Source organism: Micromesistius poutassou, assembly GCF_964030765.1.
Source record: "Micromesistius poutassou genome assembly, chromosome: 4".
Lineage (NCBI taxonomy): Eukaryota > Metazoa > Chordata > Actinopteri > Gadiformes > Gadidae > Micromesistius > Micromesistius poutassou.
The window spans coordinates 12,468,433-12,485,455 of record NC_140274.1 but is presented as its reverse complement, the minus strand read 5'-3'; the positions used below and the strand labels follow the sequence as shown (position 1 = coordinate 12,485,455).

Below are 17,023 nucleotides of genomic sequence, written 5' to 3'. Positions count from 1 at the left end.
GTATGTCCATGGTACTACCAACCTGCTCTGGTGCTTTTTACCTTCATGTATTCAGGCTAAAATGACTTGATTGTCTGATGCCTCATCATTGCATCCCAGCCAAAGAGTATCGGTATTAATACCTCATTCATTGTCCAAGCCAGGCTGGCAGCTCATACAAAAATAAGTAAGGGATAATCTATAGAACGCCGGTCATTATCGGGAAAATAAGCTCCGACAGGGCGGATAGGGCGAACCGGACACCACACGATGCGAAGGTGTCTCGCCCTGAAGGGGCTTGTTCTCAGGCCCGGCGATTGCCATAGGCAAACTAGGCAATCGCCTAGGGCGGCAAAATGTGTTGGGGGCCCCCAAATGAAACATGTCTATTAAACATGAACATCCTAGGGTGTCCCCCCCCCCCCCCCCCCCGTCAACAATTCCGATCGCGCGCCCCCCCGTCAACAATACCGATCGCGCGCCCCCCCGTCAACAACCACCCCGCCCCGTCAACAATCCCGATCGCGCCTTTTTTTGTGTGTATTTTTACAATTCATTTGTTATTACCATTCGTAGTGTTGATCAGCAGAGAAATAGTCCGCCAAAGACGTTGACGTTGTGTAATAATCCATAATAATTAAACTCAAGTTTTTTGTCTTTTTAAGTGGTGGGTACAAAATGAATCTTGACAAAGACTGGTGGGGACTCGTCCCCAGCGTCCCCAGCATAACTGATGCCTATGACTGTCGAGCTGTGTTATGTATAGCATAAGTGGTTAAAATAAAGCTGCCTTACACATTTTTACTCCATACTTTCAAATTGAGGCAAAGCATATTTGTCCATTTTAAGAGGGAGAGTAAACACAAGCTTTCATAAACCACCCACTTTTATTCAACTGTGATGGATCATAGGCATTCAGAGAAATGTAAAACCAGAATGCTTAACCTACTAATAACATAGGTTTTTGCATAGACTGCTTTGCGACGACAGAGAGAATAATGAACCCGCATACGCAGACAGCACTCCCACCATTCTAACTCGTCAAACAAACCCTTCATCATGGGAACAAACAGTCTTTAAAAATGCACCGTGTGTTTCGGTTGAGAGCGCAGATTGCTCTTGGCCATTTGTGAATGGTTTTTGGAAATACTATTATTAGCCTGGCAGAAAAAACTTCTGAATTGTGCCATGTGTTTTTTTTGCGTTAAATTGATTATGCGGAACTCGGATCACACACAGGCAGATGGACGGAATCCGCTGGTGTTCCAACACACCTGCTTTAGTTTACAGAATGCCATGTGATGACGAATCACCAACGCTCGATTAATGCCTTAACTTGCTCCGTTAACTCCTCATTGGTACTAGCGGTTACGTTTAGTAGTAGGTTTATATGATAGACAGACAGAGGAATGGTTTGAGTTATGACCTGAATCTCTTCCATAACTCAAACCATACCTCTGTCTGTCTATCATATAAACCTAGTACTAAACGTAACCGCTAGCACCAACGCTCGATTAATGCCTAAACCTGCGCCATTAACTCCTCATTGGTGCTAGCGGTTACGTTTAGTAGTAGGTTTATATGATAGACATAGGTATGGTTTGAGTTATGAAAGAGGTTTCCTTTTCCCTTCAAAAGGGCTTCCCAAGCACCACCACCTCCTCCCGCTCCCTCCTCTACCTCTTTGAAGCTGATTTCTGTTTTGTATGTTCAGCAAACGGGTGCACGCTGGCTTCCCTGTCGATAGACCAAACAAGGCAGAGGCAGATCAATGCCAAGGAAGGCTTTCAATTTACGTTTGAATCCAACACTAATCAGCTAATTAATTTGGCTCAATATAGTATCCTAAACCTCCAATCAGTGGCAGATGCTACTCAAAGGCCGAATGGGCCCATAAAGGTTGTTTTCTCCTTTCACATTAGCTGTGCTCTGACTTTGCTGGGGGCCGGAAAGGGCTTTTTTGCAATCACCGTTGCTGACTGCTGACAATTGTTGGTTGTTGAGATATAATTGTTTGTGTCAGAAGAGGCTGTCTCTTTTGGAATAATGACAAGCAACAGCAGGGGTTCCCCTGAACAGGAGGCTGCTGTGAAGAGAAAGGACGCATTACTCAAGTCATTCCTCATGTATTAATGTTGTATGAAGCCAATCGGGCTATGCCAATACAAAACAGTTTGTAGTATTTTTTTCATTTAAAATGTCTCTATTCGTTTGTTGTTCAATTAAGTAATGATTTAAGTTATGTTATTGGAAAGATTTCTCTTTCCATTACCCAAGTTATATATTTTATATAATGAATATCATTTCATATATTTTTGTGCATATAATGTTTCCCCCATTGGTGAAGGACACAATGTACAGACGACTAATGTTGGAATCATCTGAGAGCATCAATGTCTGGTGTCTGAAGAAATGAATGAATGGAGTCTCTGGTCACTATCAACGTTTGGTAGGAGGGTTCACTGTTGAGACCTGTACGAGAGTGGCTTTACGTTTCTCCTTCCTACTGTTGTCCGTGGAGCGGACTGCTCTGGCAGTCCGCTTGATCCCGCAGACTGTCAGATATAAACAATCCAATCATTCTGTCCCCCATACAGAAAATAATAAAGATATTCTGAGCAGTCCCAGGGTGGAGTTATGCGGTACGGCAGGGAGAGCGCTTTACTGACCCATAAACAAACATCCGATTTGGATCAATAAGCCCGAGTGGCCCACGCCGCCTAAAGATACCGGCCAACTAATCTCAGAGGAGGGGGGGGGGGGGGGGCCTTCCCCCTCATTAAATTATAAAGGATCCATGAGCCGTGAAACACAAGCACTGAAGGATCCCCGCCGTGGCTAAGAATAGAGAGGGCCTAAACAAGAGGTCTCTCTCTCTCTCTCTCTCTCTCTCTCTCTCTCTCTCTCTCTCTCTCTCTCTCTCTCTCTCTCTCTCTCTCTCTCTCGTCCTCAATGTTACTCCAGAATCCTTTCAACCCTTTCTGCACATCTTCCACTTACGTACGCCCCTCAGGGTCATGGAGGAAGCGTGCATGGCAGCCAGGCATCGTGCAGCAAAGACAATGCTTACCTTATGTTATATCACGGTGCGGACGATCCATCTCCACACTATTGGGGGGGGGGGGGTGGGGGGAGTGATGTGCTCTGCTGTCACTCGAATCATCAGGTGCATCCCATAACTGGCATTTAAATTGCAAATCCACTTAAAGTGCAGGGAAAGCTCCCTGCTAAAATGCGAGCTGGGTTATGTCTGGACGCTTTCAAAAGGTAATAGAGCCTGCACTTAAATGGATTACATTTTCACACGCAAAGAAACACAAAGAACCGTTGTGGCACGCCGTTGTCATTGCCCTCACTGGATTACCGGTACAGGAATAAATTGTATTATTTATTAAATGACAATACATTTTATTTTATGTCGTACCATACATAATTACAAGTGCAACGCTCATGGCGTGTTGTTTCATATTTTATGTTTTGTGAAATGCGGGGAAAGAAAGACTGTTTCCACACCGGTGACTTCTCAGGGCCTGTGGTATAAATATCAACCATCTGTGGGACCATCTGCATTGGGGTACTATATCATGCAGCAAGGCCAAGACACCAACATACACACAGACAGGTTGCCTTCCACTTTCCACCAGCGGTAGACGGCTGACCCAGTGAGTGACAAATCATCACACGTCCCTGCATTCTATCTCCCCTGTAGCTCATGTGTATGTTTGTGTCATTTTTTTCTCATGCTACACTGCGTTGTAAAGAAAGTGCGTGCTGAGCTTTTTAAAGGGACAACTAGCCGAGGGCACTTTTTTGACCGCTAATGCTCCCCTTACCTCCAGCTAAGGTTTCTGCTTGGCTAAAACAGTTGTGATTGGACAGATGGTGGACTGTGCAAAGGCCACGTTTTTGGTTTTTGTTCGCTTTTTTGTTTGTTTTTATCTGATGATTGTAGCAAAAAGAAAGGTCATTTGCACCAGTGCTTGTGCGTTGTTGGTTTAAGTATTGTGGTGTATTCGGTTTATTTTATTATTGATCATTATTTGCCAGGAGGAGCTGCAAACACTGTGCTATATTGAATTGCAGTTTAATTCCATAAATTCATTCAAATGTTCGAATGAGTTCTGTGACACTGTCCCCTTTATGGATATTCAGGTGTAATTACAGAGAGAAGCGGAACAAAATGAGAGAAGAGGCCCCGGGAATTACAATAAACTCAGAAATGGGTGAATAAGGGAAATAAGGGTGCTGAAATTCTTTAAAATGGCTGTTTGCATGTTTGATTTTGATTTGTGTCTTCAATTTATTACATTACATTACATTTATTACATTTGTTTGTGTGTGTGTGTGTGTGTGTGTGTGTGTGTGTGTGTACATGCGCCTGTGTGTCTGCATTTGTGGGTTTGTGGTCATGTGCATGATTGTGTACGAGTGTATGTGCGTGCATGCGTGTGTGTGTGTGTGTGTGTGTGTGAGTGTAAATGTACATGCGTGTGTATGTGTGCATGAGTGTGTGGGTGCCTTTGTGCTTGAGAGGCGTTGTTTCAAGCCATCTACTTATTAGAACGGAAAGGAATGGGGTGCTGGTGCTGAAGGGGCTACTTGACTATAGATGGAGAGAGAGAGAGAGAGAGAGAGAGAGAGAGAGAGAGAGAGAGAGAGATAAAGACAGAGAGAGAGAGTGAGATAGAGGAACAGCACTGGAGGGTTTTCGACCAGCAAGGAGCCCCTCAAGCCCTTTTGTGTTTTCTGGAGATTGTTGAGACAGAGAGGAGGGGATTAATCTGTCTCAAGGTCTAAAGAGCAGCCTTCACCAGCCCAGAGGCAGCTCTTCTCCTCCACCGCTGCTTTACCTAACGGCTTGTTAACCTAACCGCCTGTTTACTTTACCGTCTGTTTACCTAACTGCCTGTTTACCTAGCCACCTGTTTCCATAACAGGCTGTTTCCCTAACGGCCTATTTGCCTAACAGCTTGTTTACCTAACCGCCTGTTTATCTAACCACCTGTTTACCTTACCACCTATTTACTAACCGCTTGTCTGCCTAACCACCTGTTTACCTAACCGCCTGTTTACCTTCCTACCTGTTTACCTAACCGCCTGTTAACCTAACCACCTGTTTACCTAACAGGCTGTTTTCCTAATGCTTCTTTACCTAACCGCTGGTTTACCTGACCGCTTCTTTACCTGACCGCTTCTTTACCTAACCCCCTGTTTACCTTACTGCCTGTTTACCTAACTGCTTGTTTACCTAAACGCCTGTTTACCTTGCTTTACTGCTGTGTGAACTGATGACGGATGCAAATCATTCCCTGTAGGTAATCATTTGGGGATATTTTAGGATTCAAACCCACTCAACCATCTATGGAATTTAAATTAAATGAATGACATGAATAAAAATTAAATTAAAAAAACACATAGGGTGCTGTTGACTGTTGCTTTAGGGCACATATCTTGTGAATTATTTTATGTTCCTATTAAACTATTTACATGTTAAATGTTCACTGACGCAAGCTCCACTTATAGTCAGATCCACTGACAGCGAGCATTCGTGTAGTGGAATTTCCTGGTCTCCTTAGTGCCAGTGGAGAACTTCAGACTGTAGAGGTCTCCTTGATTCAGCATCCAGCAGCAGCAGCATCATCCTCGCCCGCCTCTCGTGTGTGCAGCGGGAGGAGGAGAGAGGAGGAGACTCGCTCACGGCAGCGTTTGAGACAGACGGGACTTGGGAGACACACGAGGTCGTCCCACGCCAGACACAGCAAAGGAACTTCGATCTGAAGTGTGGTGGGAAAATGACGAGACGAGCAGATCCGCGTTGCTTATTCCTGTAGGGCGTAGTTATGTGGCGTGTCTAAAATATGATGCCCTTGGACACTTCTCTGTGAAGATTTACCTTTCGTTTCTCTCCTCGAACGCCGTTTCATGTTGACTCCACTTTGGTCACCCGTGTGAACGTGAAGGAGGTGTGAGTTGCATTGTTGCCTGTTCAGCTCGGTTGCATGGGATTTCCAGTCGTGTCGGCTGCCGTGATGTCTGCAATATCCCCTTCTTTGTTTCTGGGTGAGTTCATTTTTTTCGTATTCTTGAATGGATTCGCGTGTATATCGTTAATGACAATGGAATACAAGCATATACTGTTGGTACCCGCTGTAACAATTGCTTTTAAATCTCTATATGCGAGATTCTTTATTTTTTTGACCAGGGGCTGAAATATCAATCAGAATGATGTCAGAGTGTGGTGATGTGTGGCATGTGGGAAGCGTGGACTTTTCCTCACAATGCGTTGACGTTAAAGCATGTACATTTCGTGTTTGGCGCATCGGAAAAATGGAAAGATCAGCTTTGAGTTTCCAATGAATGATGTTGCGCTGATCGCTCAAAGACCCCAAAATAAAAGTTGTCTTATTGTAAGACAAATGCGCCCCTCCCTTGGTAACGGCATTGCACACAGCATTCGCTTGTTAGCAGACCAACGTGCTCCTAACAGACAGGCCTATAGGAGGGGTGTAAAATAAATGGGGTTTCTTCATCTTTCACATAGGCTATGCTAAAAGTGAAAATACGACAATATGGGCAACTTATATCCAATGAGGTTAAGAACTCATAGGCTATCGTAAGCTTCAGTTACAAACCCCACCTGAATTGAATCAAGGTGGAAACTCTACTGGACCCCATAGACTAGATCAGGATCTCGTAGAACTGCCTGTTGGAAGATTACTTTTGGAATCATACAGTAAAATCTGTGTCTTGAATCATTTCACATCAGTTCGTTCCCCCCATGGTTTCCCCATGTATAACTATACGTTAGGCTAGAACTATTGTGGGATCCTTTTTGAATGTATCCATTTAAATGGGCTAAAGAAGCAGGATTGTGATCTGTGGTTGACAAAATGCTTGGTTGATGACCGAAGACGATGATAGTGACGCCGAGGTTGCAGCAAAACAGCTGGAAAGGTCAGCCAGTTGAAGATGGCATATTTGGCAAGAGATTGTGTTGTGTTTTTTATTTTGTAATTACTGTATCAGTGGAGCCCTGCAGTATGCAGGCATTCGGTTGCTAATCCAAGTAGATGTGTGTATATGTAGCCTAAATGCAAACAGATTCAAGCAAAGCTTCTACAGATACCCTCTTTATTATTCGAGTGATGGCCCACTGAAGGTCTGTGCAAACATCAGCTGATTCAATTAGTAAAAACAACAGGAGCAGGACCACGAACGTTGCCCCGCGCACGGCAACCTTTTTGCATAATATTGTCATTTTTACACTATAGATCTGTGTGTTGGACAGCTGAAGGACACTGATTACTCACTGAGAGAGGGCGGGGGCATGTGGACACATTAGCCATGTCCTGCCTGTAAATGATGCCATGCAAGCAAAAGAGCCACTGCCTTCGTCTTAGACACCCCCCCCCCCCCCCACACACACACACACACACACACACACACACACATTACATTTATGTTTAACATTACATTTATGCACACACAGGTTATTAATAACAATGATTTAATCAGAATTATTATGAATAGAAAAACATGAATAGACTTATGAATAGAAAAACCATTACAAATGTCAACGGCATCATTGAGAATGAAGAGCCTACATTTCAAACGATGCTGTAGTATTAATAATGCTATATTTATCTGAAAATAAACATCAGCTAACACCCACAGTAGCATTTCCGCAAATTGCTCTATATTGTTGCCATGGTGCCATTTCTCCCATTTCTCGATGAGTGACGGAGAATGAGCCGCCCGTAATAGGCGAGTGTATAATGATGACTGAGACGCCACATTGCCTACGCCAGTCCGGTCCATGCGTTAACATTGGGAAACAATCCTTTTAACCCAGGTTAGCTAAAACTAAAATGTTACTTGACAAAAGTGGTTTGTCAAATAATAACCCCTTTTCCAATCCCATGCAAGGCTGCCCAAATTGTGTTGCATGAAATGGATTTGTTTGTATCTTTACAAGTTACAGCGTTGAATTAATTTGAGATCAACACCCATACAGTGTTCACAGAGCAATTGCCTGTCCTGATAACAATCAATAATCATTCAAAGGGAGCTAATTCCCTTTTTCCAATTTGCCGTGAGCTTCGTAGAGTCCTGAGACGTCCTTCATTTAATATCTATTACAGATGTCATATCCCCCCCTCGCATTAAAGATAGGCACTGCAGTTAATTGTCAGAGAGTCCCTTAACTCCACTGTGAGAGTCTTCCCATTTGACATGAGACCCAAAGGCAAGGTCGAACAGGGAGGGTGGGCAGGGGCCGGCCAGGCACCTGAGAAGAGCGGGCCCTTGATGGATAGGCTGTTCGTCCTAGTGCCAACATTTAATGATTTTGAATGTGGACATTTAAGAATGTCCAGGATGTAATAACATACCGTAAGTCACTTGACAGAAATATAATGGGGAGGAATGAGAAGCTGTCATCTCCCTCTGAGCAGCAGACTAAGACCTCTACTTTACTTTAAAGATATCACCTGTGGCTATGGGAATACCCTGTTACAGACGTGTGTGTGTGTGTGTGTGTGTGTGTGTGTGTGTGTGTGTGTGTGTGTGTGTGTGTGTGTGTGTGTGTGTGTGTGTGTGTGTGTGTGCGCGCGCGCTTGAGTCAGTGCATGTGTAACCACACGACGTGCGTTGGTATTTTCTAGTGTGCGCAACAACACGTGCGTCTTTGTCAACACGCACGGACGCCTCTTCACACATGTGCAGCTCCTACATGCATGTTTTCCCATTCAAAGATGGGCGATAAGGAGAGCGGCGGCACCCAGCAAAAAACTCTGTCCCCGTTCTATATTTAGCATGTCTGCCTCTGGTAGGCAGAAGTATCTCTCTCTCTCTCTCGCTCTCGCTCTCTCTCGCTCTGTGTGTGTGTGTGTGTGTGTGTCTCTGAAGCACCGAGATGACAGGAACCTCCTGGGCCAGAGGTTATGAAGTGACAACTTGATGTGTTTGCCCCTAAATCCCGCGCCCACACAGCCAACGCCACGGACGTCTGACATTCCCACCCTCCCAGTCAAATGGAGGGCTGTGTTTGCTGTGCATCGTGGCGATGTTTAAATCGTGGTTTGGGTCTCCTGGCGGGGAGGAGCGGGGAGGATCACGTGGTATTTTCTGTGTTGATATCTACGAGCGGTTGAGGAATTTGGCACATCTTCTTCAGAGGACTTCCCCCCCCCCCCCCCCCCCCCCCAATCTCCCTGTCGAGCCTTACGGTGTGTGATGTTGTTGTCAGGTAGCTAGAACGCCTTTCACATTTATTTATTATGGTTTGGCGTTACCGTTAGTTTGGAGCGCCTTCCCCCCCAGAGCAGTACTGTGACTCAGTGGAATATTCGACTCCCAAGATGGCTTATTTGGAGGGGGGCGGGGGGGTTGTTATGTGATTTGCATTACCAATGTGGCAGGACTATTTTTAAGCTCACCTTGGTACTGCTGAGCATCGGTCAGTATTTCATGTTCAGTCCAAATATTTAAGGGTTTTTCCAGGGGTTGTATACCTTAGTTAAGTTACTTTTGAGCATTACCATGGCTTATGGTTATGACTTATCAGTGTGGCCCCTAAAATCCTATTTTTTGATCTAATGATTCTTGTCCTCCTTTTGAGGATTCATTCCAGTTTTTTCTCATTGAAAATAGAGGAATAAGTCTAACATCTAACGTGTGTTAACACACACTCTGGATGCGTATGGTTTATGTTTGACTGTGGCGGTCTCTTAACAGAGCACTGTCCAGTTATAACAGCTCCTTCCTTCTAACTGAAGGATTCTTCATGTTTCATTGATTATGCTGCTTTTAGTCAGGCCATGCTTCCCCTCCTCAAGTCTCGACAACCTGAACGTTACACCGGGAACTAGAATGTTCAGAATAAAAAGCATTTTGTACCTGTATCATATAAAACCGTAGTAGAAGTTTCTGCTTTGAAAAGGAGTGTTTTTTTCGCTAGCAACTGTCAGGGATCATCCCTGACAGTTGCTCCACAGACATGTTCGAAATATTTGAGAACTTTGTCATGTTTTTTGGTCTTTCCTTTTATTTCAAAACAATGCTGCTTTCATTGAGAGCTTTGTTGCTCCATCGGTGTGCGTTGTTACTGCCATTAGTTTCAAACTATCTGATTGTGTCATGGGTGAGGTATTTTTTCGGATAAATTCAAAGAGTTATATTTAAAAGAACACAATGCACATGTTCATGCCTGTCGACGGCCTATCAACCAAACCCCTTTCCACCCTTCAGCGGGAAAATTACTTCCAGATTATTTTTGACTGTATGAACAGGAACTGCCTGTTTCACTTTACTGCTAATCTTTGACAGATGTTCTGGAAAGACTTGTGCTCTCCCAATGTGGAGCCATATCCACTGCCTTCCCATAACATGACAGTATACTACGTATACACTGCCATGATACATAGTCACATTATCTCAATATCCTTCCGTACGGTACAAAATGTTCCATCAACTATTTCTTTCAATCTACCGTTGGGTCATGTTTAGAGCCACATTCATAGATATATCCAAGGTCATAGGTCGTAGCCGCCATTTTGTCACCTCTGTCTACGTAGGATCAAGAGCTTTGAGTTTTTTGTTTTTTTGTAAACCGGCAGAGAAGCTTTGCTGTTAGTTTGATAATATTAATAATAAATAGATTTTTAATAATAATATTGGGTTTCATGCTACCAATGCTCTATTTCTCTATCGTTAACATACTATGCATGTTTATTTGTCATGATGACCTTTGTTTCAGTTTCACACCCAGTAACAATATGCAGTAAAAATGTACTTCCACAAAGCATGCATTAAGAGGACAGAATATTCATATAGACACACATAGGTGCAAAACGGTATGATAAACAGACTTGTTCATCACACCATTTAACATTTATATTACGCTAAGATTCTCTCTTGAAAGATCCACTTTTCATTATATTACCCTTTTGGGACCTCTGCTTACCAAAGACCTCAGCAGAAATTTAATTCGAAAAGGTCACTTAATTAACACGGTGCCACTGTAATTTATGGCAAATTGCACATATTACCACATTAGCAAGTTAATCCTAGGTTGGTAATCCAGGTTCAACCCTTGAAAGAGAGGATTGGCACACTATTCCTGATAGTAAACAGCCATGAAAGTCAATGGAGCAAGGGCAGGGCAATTATGCTGTATTCTATAAAATAACTAAACTAAGCATTTTGCCTCTAGTGAGCATAAGCATTTTAATGAAGGTCTCTGGCTGTTGAGGCTGACAGTAGAGAGACCAGAGGGCAAAGGCAACACTAAGATAAGCGCTGATTCAGTTGGCCAGGCGGGGAGGATTGTTTTCCTTCAATTCACTCCCCTTCGAAGTTCTGATACAATTTCACTGCAGTTATTGACAACAGAGTGAAGGGTAACTCCATCTGTCAACGCAGTGCTTTTAAGTGGCAAAAAAACAATACATCTTCCTCCAAAAGCCCTGTATGTAATGAATTGTTTATCGGTGGTTGAGCTGCAAGAAGCACTATCTTCTCTGGATCAACCCGTGCTCTCTTTTGGGCCGTTCATGCGTTGGATGTGTTAGTGAAAACTGGCAGCGTGGAAAGACGCCTGGCATGCTTGTCTTCTTTGTAAAGAACATCCTTTTGAGCGGCACTCCGTCTCTGGAACCAGGTATATCTCTGTTTTCTCTGCTGTCCCCGTAGACATCCAAAACCTCAGCATAGAACAAACAGATTCACAACAAACGAAATGTCATCTCTTTCACCTTCAAGTGAAACACATCACACAATATAAGCATCAATGACACAAAATAATAGAAGGTAAATGATTGATATACCCTGAATGGCCAAACAGGATAAGGATAAGATTGATCTTTGTTTTTTGCTACAACCCTTTTGTACTGTAGGAGGACTTTAGTGTATCTCATCCAAAGGGCTTGCCCCTAAGTCAAGGTTGATCACCAAGACGGTGAGATAACTCATTGGGATCGTATAACAGGGAGGGCACCAACCACAGCGAGCAAGGCTAAAGCATTTTGAAAGGCTGACCTCAAACTACGTCATGTCGTTGGTTGGTTGGTCATTTCTTAACGATGTCCTTAAAGCTCCAGTCAACGGGGCTTAGGAACCAGTCCTGATGCTCATCCCGTTTGAACGCAGAGTGGGGTAATTGACAATTTTAATTGTCAGAATATACAGTACAATTCATCTTAGGGCCGGAATCAGTGAGGGAATGAGGCCCACAGTGAGACTGTGAGAAATAAGAAATGATCCTCATCAATATTGTATGACAATTTTGTAACGTGATTTGACTGATTTCCTTCCCCCACAATGGTACCAATGTATGAGCATCAAATTGACTTTATTTACTCTCCATGACTCTACAACTGTGATACAATTCCCTCCATTGATTACAGATGCGCAATTGAAAGCAAATTGCAGTGCACGGGTAGTGCCTCCAGCAGCACAATGAAGGACCCAGCCACACATGTATTCCTCTGTCTCCGGTTTTATTTGTTTGGTTTTGTTTTTCGATTGAACACGGTCTGAATGACCAGGAGGAAATGTTCCTCGTCGCTCTACTTAGACGCCCGCTGTTCCTTTCAATTTGAAACAGTCGATTAGCCTGGCGGAGCAGGACAGTCCATTAGGTGTTTGCAACCCTGCACATGCTCCATTCACTCCCTCCCATTTCCTTCCTTCCCTTTACCAGTCGCCCCCCCCCCCCCCCCCCCCCCCCCCCCCCTCAGCGCCTAACCCCGCCACCACCCAACCATTCCCCCTGAAGCGTCAGTGCCTTTAATCAGCGGAGGCCCTCAAGCCCCACGAACATTCATCTTCAGGGCCTTTTGGCCACTGGCGTGTGCTTGGAAAGATCTGAAGATGGACGGTGTTTGGAAAGGGGGGGTGGGGGGGGGGGCTGAGGAGGTGGTGGAACGGTGGTGCTCACCTGTGTGTGATGGAGCTCCGTCTGAGACCCTCTGACGGAGGCAGAGCTAGGGTCCTGCCTCTGGTGAGGTTTCCCGTGGTGGGAGGCAATTGGAATTTCGGAGGACAAAGAATCGCACACGTTGTCTTATAGAATGGTTTTGGTGACCTGCTTAGAGTATTAGCAGTAAGGTATTTCTTTACACTGTGGGCTACAAATCGGGTGATCTGTCCTTTTTCACCAACTGTTTATAGGCAATTATTCATTGGTCAACCCAAGCGGTTCCTGTTTGTATCGCTGCTCAGACGCACAGAGGTGTTTTGCGACGGTAGTTCGTTCGCCATGCGCCAACGTACCATTCCACTGTACCTGCGTGGAGGAGACGAAACGTACACTTGATTCTGCTGATCAAATCGCGACACCGCCGGCAATCAAGTGTGCAGCGCCGCTCATTGCACTGCATCCCGCTGCGACGTGTTCTCCCGACAGCGCTATGTGCTATGCAGCAGAGCCCCTGGACGTAGCCTCACGGTAGGCCAACACTGTGGAGGGAGACAGGAGCAAAGTACAGGAGGTAATGTAGCTCACAGTATTCAGGAGCTTTGGTCAAGGTGAGAGCTTAGTCCTGGAAAATTATATTTCCCCCCCCCCCCCCCGTACTCGCACCACTACGCCCCCTCCCCCGCCCCCACCACCGCCGGCTCTATTTCCCCCTGCAAAGTGGTTTTGAACAGATGGCGCCACCACCTTTGTATTTTACGAGTCGTTAGACTTGACTTGTTGATGAAATGGAGCCCTTTTCCGCTGTACCGGCCATGCGGATATGTGTAGCTTAGCATGCTATTCCAATGCTAGCACCGTGTTTTCAGTGGTAATGGTGCAGCAGTGTGACCGACGCTAGTGGAAAGCACCTATATGCTACCGTGTTTGTTTTAAATTCACAAGACCTGGTCATGCACATGAAAACACCTAGGGACACACACCTACACACACACAGACACACACACACACGCACACGCACACACACACACACACACACACACATATATTCATAGATACACATACAAATTCACGTATGTGCACAAACAACACACACTGATGCGCACCAGTTCTGTAACCTATATTGTGGAGCAGCGATGCATCAAGCTTCTTGCCCGAGATCCTGGTTTATTCCAACCAGATGCTACATAACCCCCCCCGCCCCCCTTGGTCTATTGCCATATCTCTGCGATCCTCTTCCTTCCCTGGGTCCCCATTCTGCGCGGTTTAGCCTGGCCCATCCCATTGTCTGTCACGATGAACTCCAGACGTATATGAGTGTAATTTAGAGGCATGATTCAAGATTCAAGGTTGGCTGTAGTGGTTTGGCATTATTTTCCAAACTGTCGTATTCGGTATGGCATCAGCGGGGTTCTGATTGATGGACGGGAGTTAACCACCCATCGTATGACAGGTTTTCCTTCATATGTTTGCCAAAATAAAACTGTGCTTTTTAGTGGTCCATAAAAGACAGGCACATGCGCAGGTGGATGGCTCTTTTTAAAATACATTGGAGAGCTTTTCTGCAGCAGAAGCATTTCTTTTATGTTTGGTGAGATTTTTTGCCCCTTTGAGATGGGGAAAATCAAGAGTGTTTGCATTTGGCTAGATCCTCTGTCTGGTCTCCAAAGTTGCAGTGGAGGAGGGTAAGGAGTAGGAGGATAAAGCAGCGTTGGCAAATTTGAGCTCTTAAAATAATTAAAGCCGGCACAATGACTCTGCTCTCTCGACAGGTCCAACTTAGAAGAGAGAGATAAATAAATAACTGGAAGGCACTGCAACAGGAATTAGCATCAGCCGGTAAGCTGGGTTGTACTGCGGCAACACGGAACACTAATGGAGGCAAGACTATGGAATGTGTAGATAAAAACACGAGCAAAAAACATAATCGTGTGACGAACCAATAGCCCCCCCATCGCCCACCTTCAATGAAAAAAAATGTTTACCCCCCATTTATTTCGAGGGAGATGCTGTTTACTCTATTAACCTTTCCTCTTGGTTGCACTGTTGACATTGAACAATGTGGAAGAGGCCAACTCCTCGCCTGCCTAGCTGACCATTTTGCTAATGAGGCAATTAAATGTATCCTGCCTCGGCTGAGCACGGGGCCAGCTAGAGCCCGGCCACTCATCTGCTGTCTCAGCAAACATGCAGCATCCTAACCCACGCTGCATTCTCTCTCTCTCTCTCTCTCGCTCTCCGCTCTCTCTCTCTCTCTCTCTCTCTCTCTCTCTAGGAATGTTATGCTCTCAAGTTGTGTGGCGGAAGCCTCCTCGTTAATGACATGACCCTAATAGCGCTGCTTTAATAAAAGTCCCGGGCGTGGTTGAGATCATGTCAGTACAGCGATTTGTTGAGTTCTCCGTTCGCCCTCGGTACCTCTTCGAGCACCCATCACATTACACGTTGCCCAGCAGCAGTTAGCAAACACTTTTCGAATCATTTAAACAAAAAACGCGCTCTCGGGAAGACATCATGCACTCCATGCATCCCAGGTGAAAGCGTGCTGATTCATGAGGTGACGTGTGCAAGCGAGCACACCTCCCCCAGACGTCTACCAGGCCCATTGAAGCCTATTGACTAGAACTCTGTAATCCTTGTTCAAAATGTGCCATGGGATATTGAGCTTGGGGGGGGGGGGGTGTGTGTGTGCGTTTGTGTGTGTCCTGTCGGCTTGACCCCCGCTGCCCAAGGACTATTTCTTTATTCATGCTGCTCAAGTAGTGTGTCTCAGTAGCAGGCAGACAGCTCGCCGGGGCTGAGCTGCAGCAGCAGGACAGTGCAGGAGGCTCAGGTCCCAGGTATCCTTCTGCTCTGTGTGAACAGGAGGATGTAGCACTCCTCACGGACCCTGAGAAACACCACGCCTCCGCCTCGCCATCCCCCTTGCTCCTGACTACCACAGAGGGAGTGTGTGTGTGTGTGTGTGTGTGTGTGTGTGTGTGTGTGTGTGTGTGTGTGTGTGTGTGTGTGTGTGTGTGGATGAGTGGAATGCATTTCTGTCTCAATGTGCCTGTATGGGTAATAAAGAAGCAACACGTCATTGCATCATTTACGCTCTGTTTTCCAAGATGGTGCATCTCTGGGTTTTTCTCTATTGCTTCTGTGACATAGTGAGTGTGTGTGTGTGTGTGCATCCTTGCACCTGCAAGCACGTGCGTGTGTGTGAGTGTCGGTGTTCACCCGCACCAACCTTCTGAAGGAGATACTTGATGCACAACAAAAGATTGCCTCAAGTGTTTATTTTCGAGGTAATGTTGATTGTTTAAAATGCAAGCAAACTTTGCATCTATTAATACAAAAACCACCCCCCCCACACACACACACACACACACACCACACACACACACACACCCCACTCGGCCCAATTAAATTAGAGTGACAGCAATTATCATGTTTCTCCCCTCTTAGCCTGATGAGAGGCTGTTGTGAGTAAGCATGCCGCATCATGGAAAAAAAGTGGGCGTCGCACCGGGGCCTAAGTTAATGTGTTTAAGGGAAGCACAATTCTAACGAGAGATAACGGAAAGGCTTAACGGCTGCTCAGAGGCGGATTAGGGGACATGGCTGCCTGTCTCAAAGCGCAGGCTTAACCATCATACTCTTTTCTTTTTTTCTTTTTCTTCATCTATCGCCTCTCCTCCATCTCCTCCATCTCCAGCCCCCCTTACCCCCCCTCGCCCCCCCCATGCCAGCCCCGGTAATGAATTGCCTGCGTTTCCTGACACAAGGCATGAAAGAGAACAACTCACTCGGCAGGGGGAATGGAGACGGCTTCTCATTAGCCACGGAACGGCGTAGCCAGCCAGAAAGCCAGAGATGTCCGGGCAGATTTCCCCGAAATCAATCTGCCTCAGTCGAGGGAGATGCTGGCTGTTTGTGCGTTTTTATAGTTGTGCTGATCGCACTCCCTTCACGAGCCGTGCACGGTTGTACGGCCTGTCGGCCGGTCTCCGTCTCTGCCCTGGGGGCATTCGAATGTATGCCGTGTATATTATCGGGCGTGGATGACGATGGAAGCCAAAAGACAACATAGGTGGGCACTCCAGGACAGTGGCCTCACAAGCGGCACACATACTCTGTATTCCA

At 45.5% G+C, this 17,023-nt stretch overlaps 1 protein-coding gene across 1 annotated transcript in view; it reads left to right on the top strand.

The window, feature by feature from the left end:
- Positions 1–5,917: 5,917 nt before the first annotated feature.
- clmpb (CXADR like membrane protein b) overlaps positions 5,918–17,023 on the top strand; it is a gene marked incomplete at its 3' end in the record, with an annotated part of 60,415 nt that continues 49,309 nt past the window's right edge. The window contains exon 1 of the mRNA XM_084466541.1: positions 5,918–6,039. Coding sequence (XP_084322667.1) covers positions 5,979–6,039 — 61 coding nt within the window. The 5' untranslated portion in view covers positions 5,918–5,978. The remainder of the gene's footprint in view (positions 6,040–17,023) is intronic.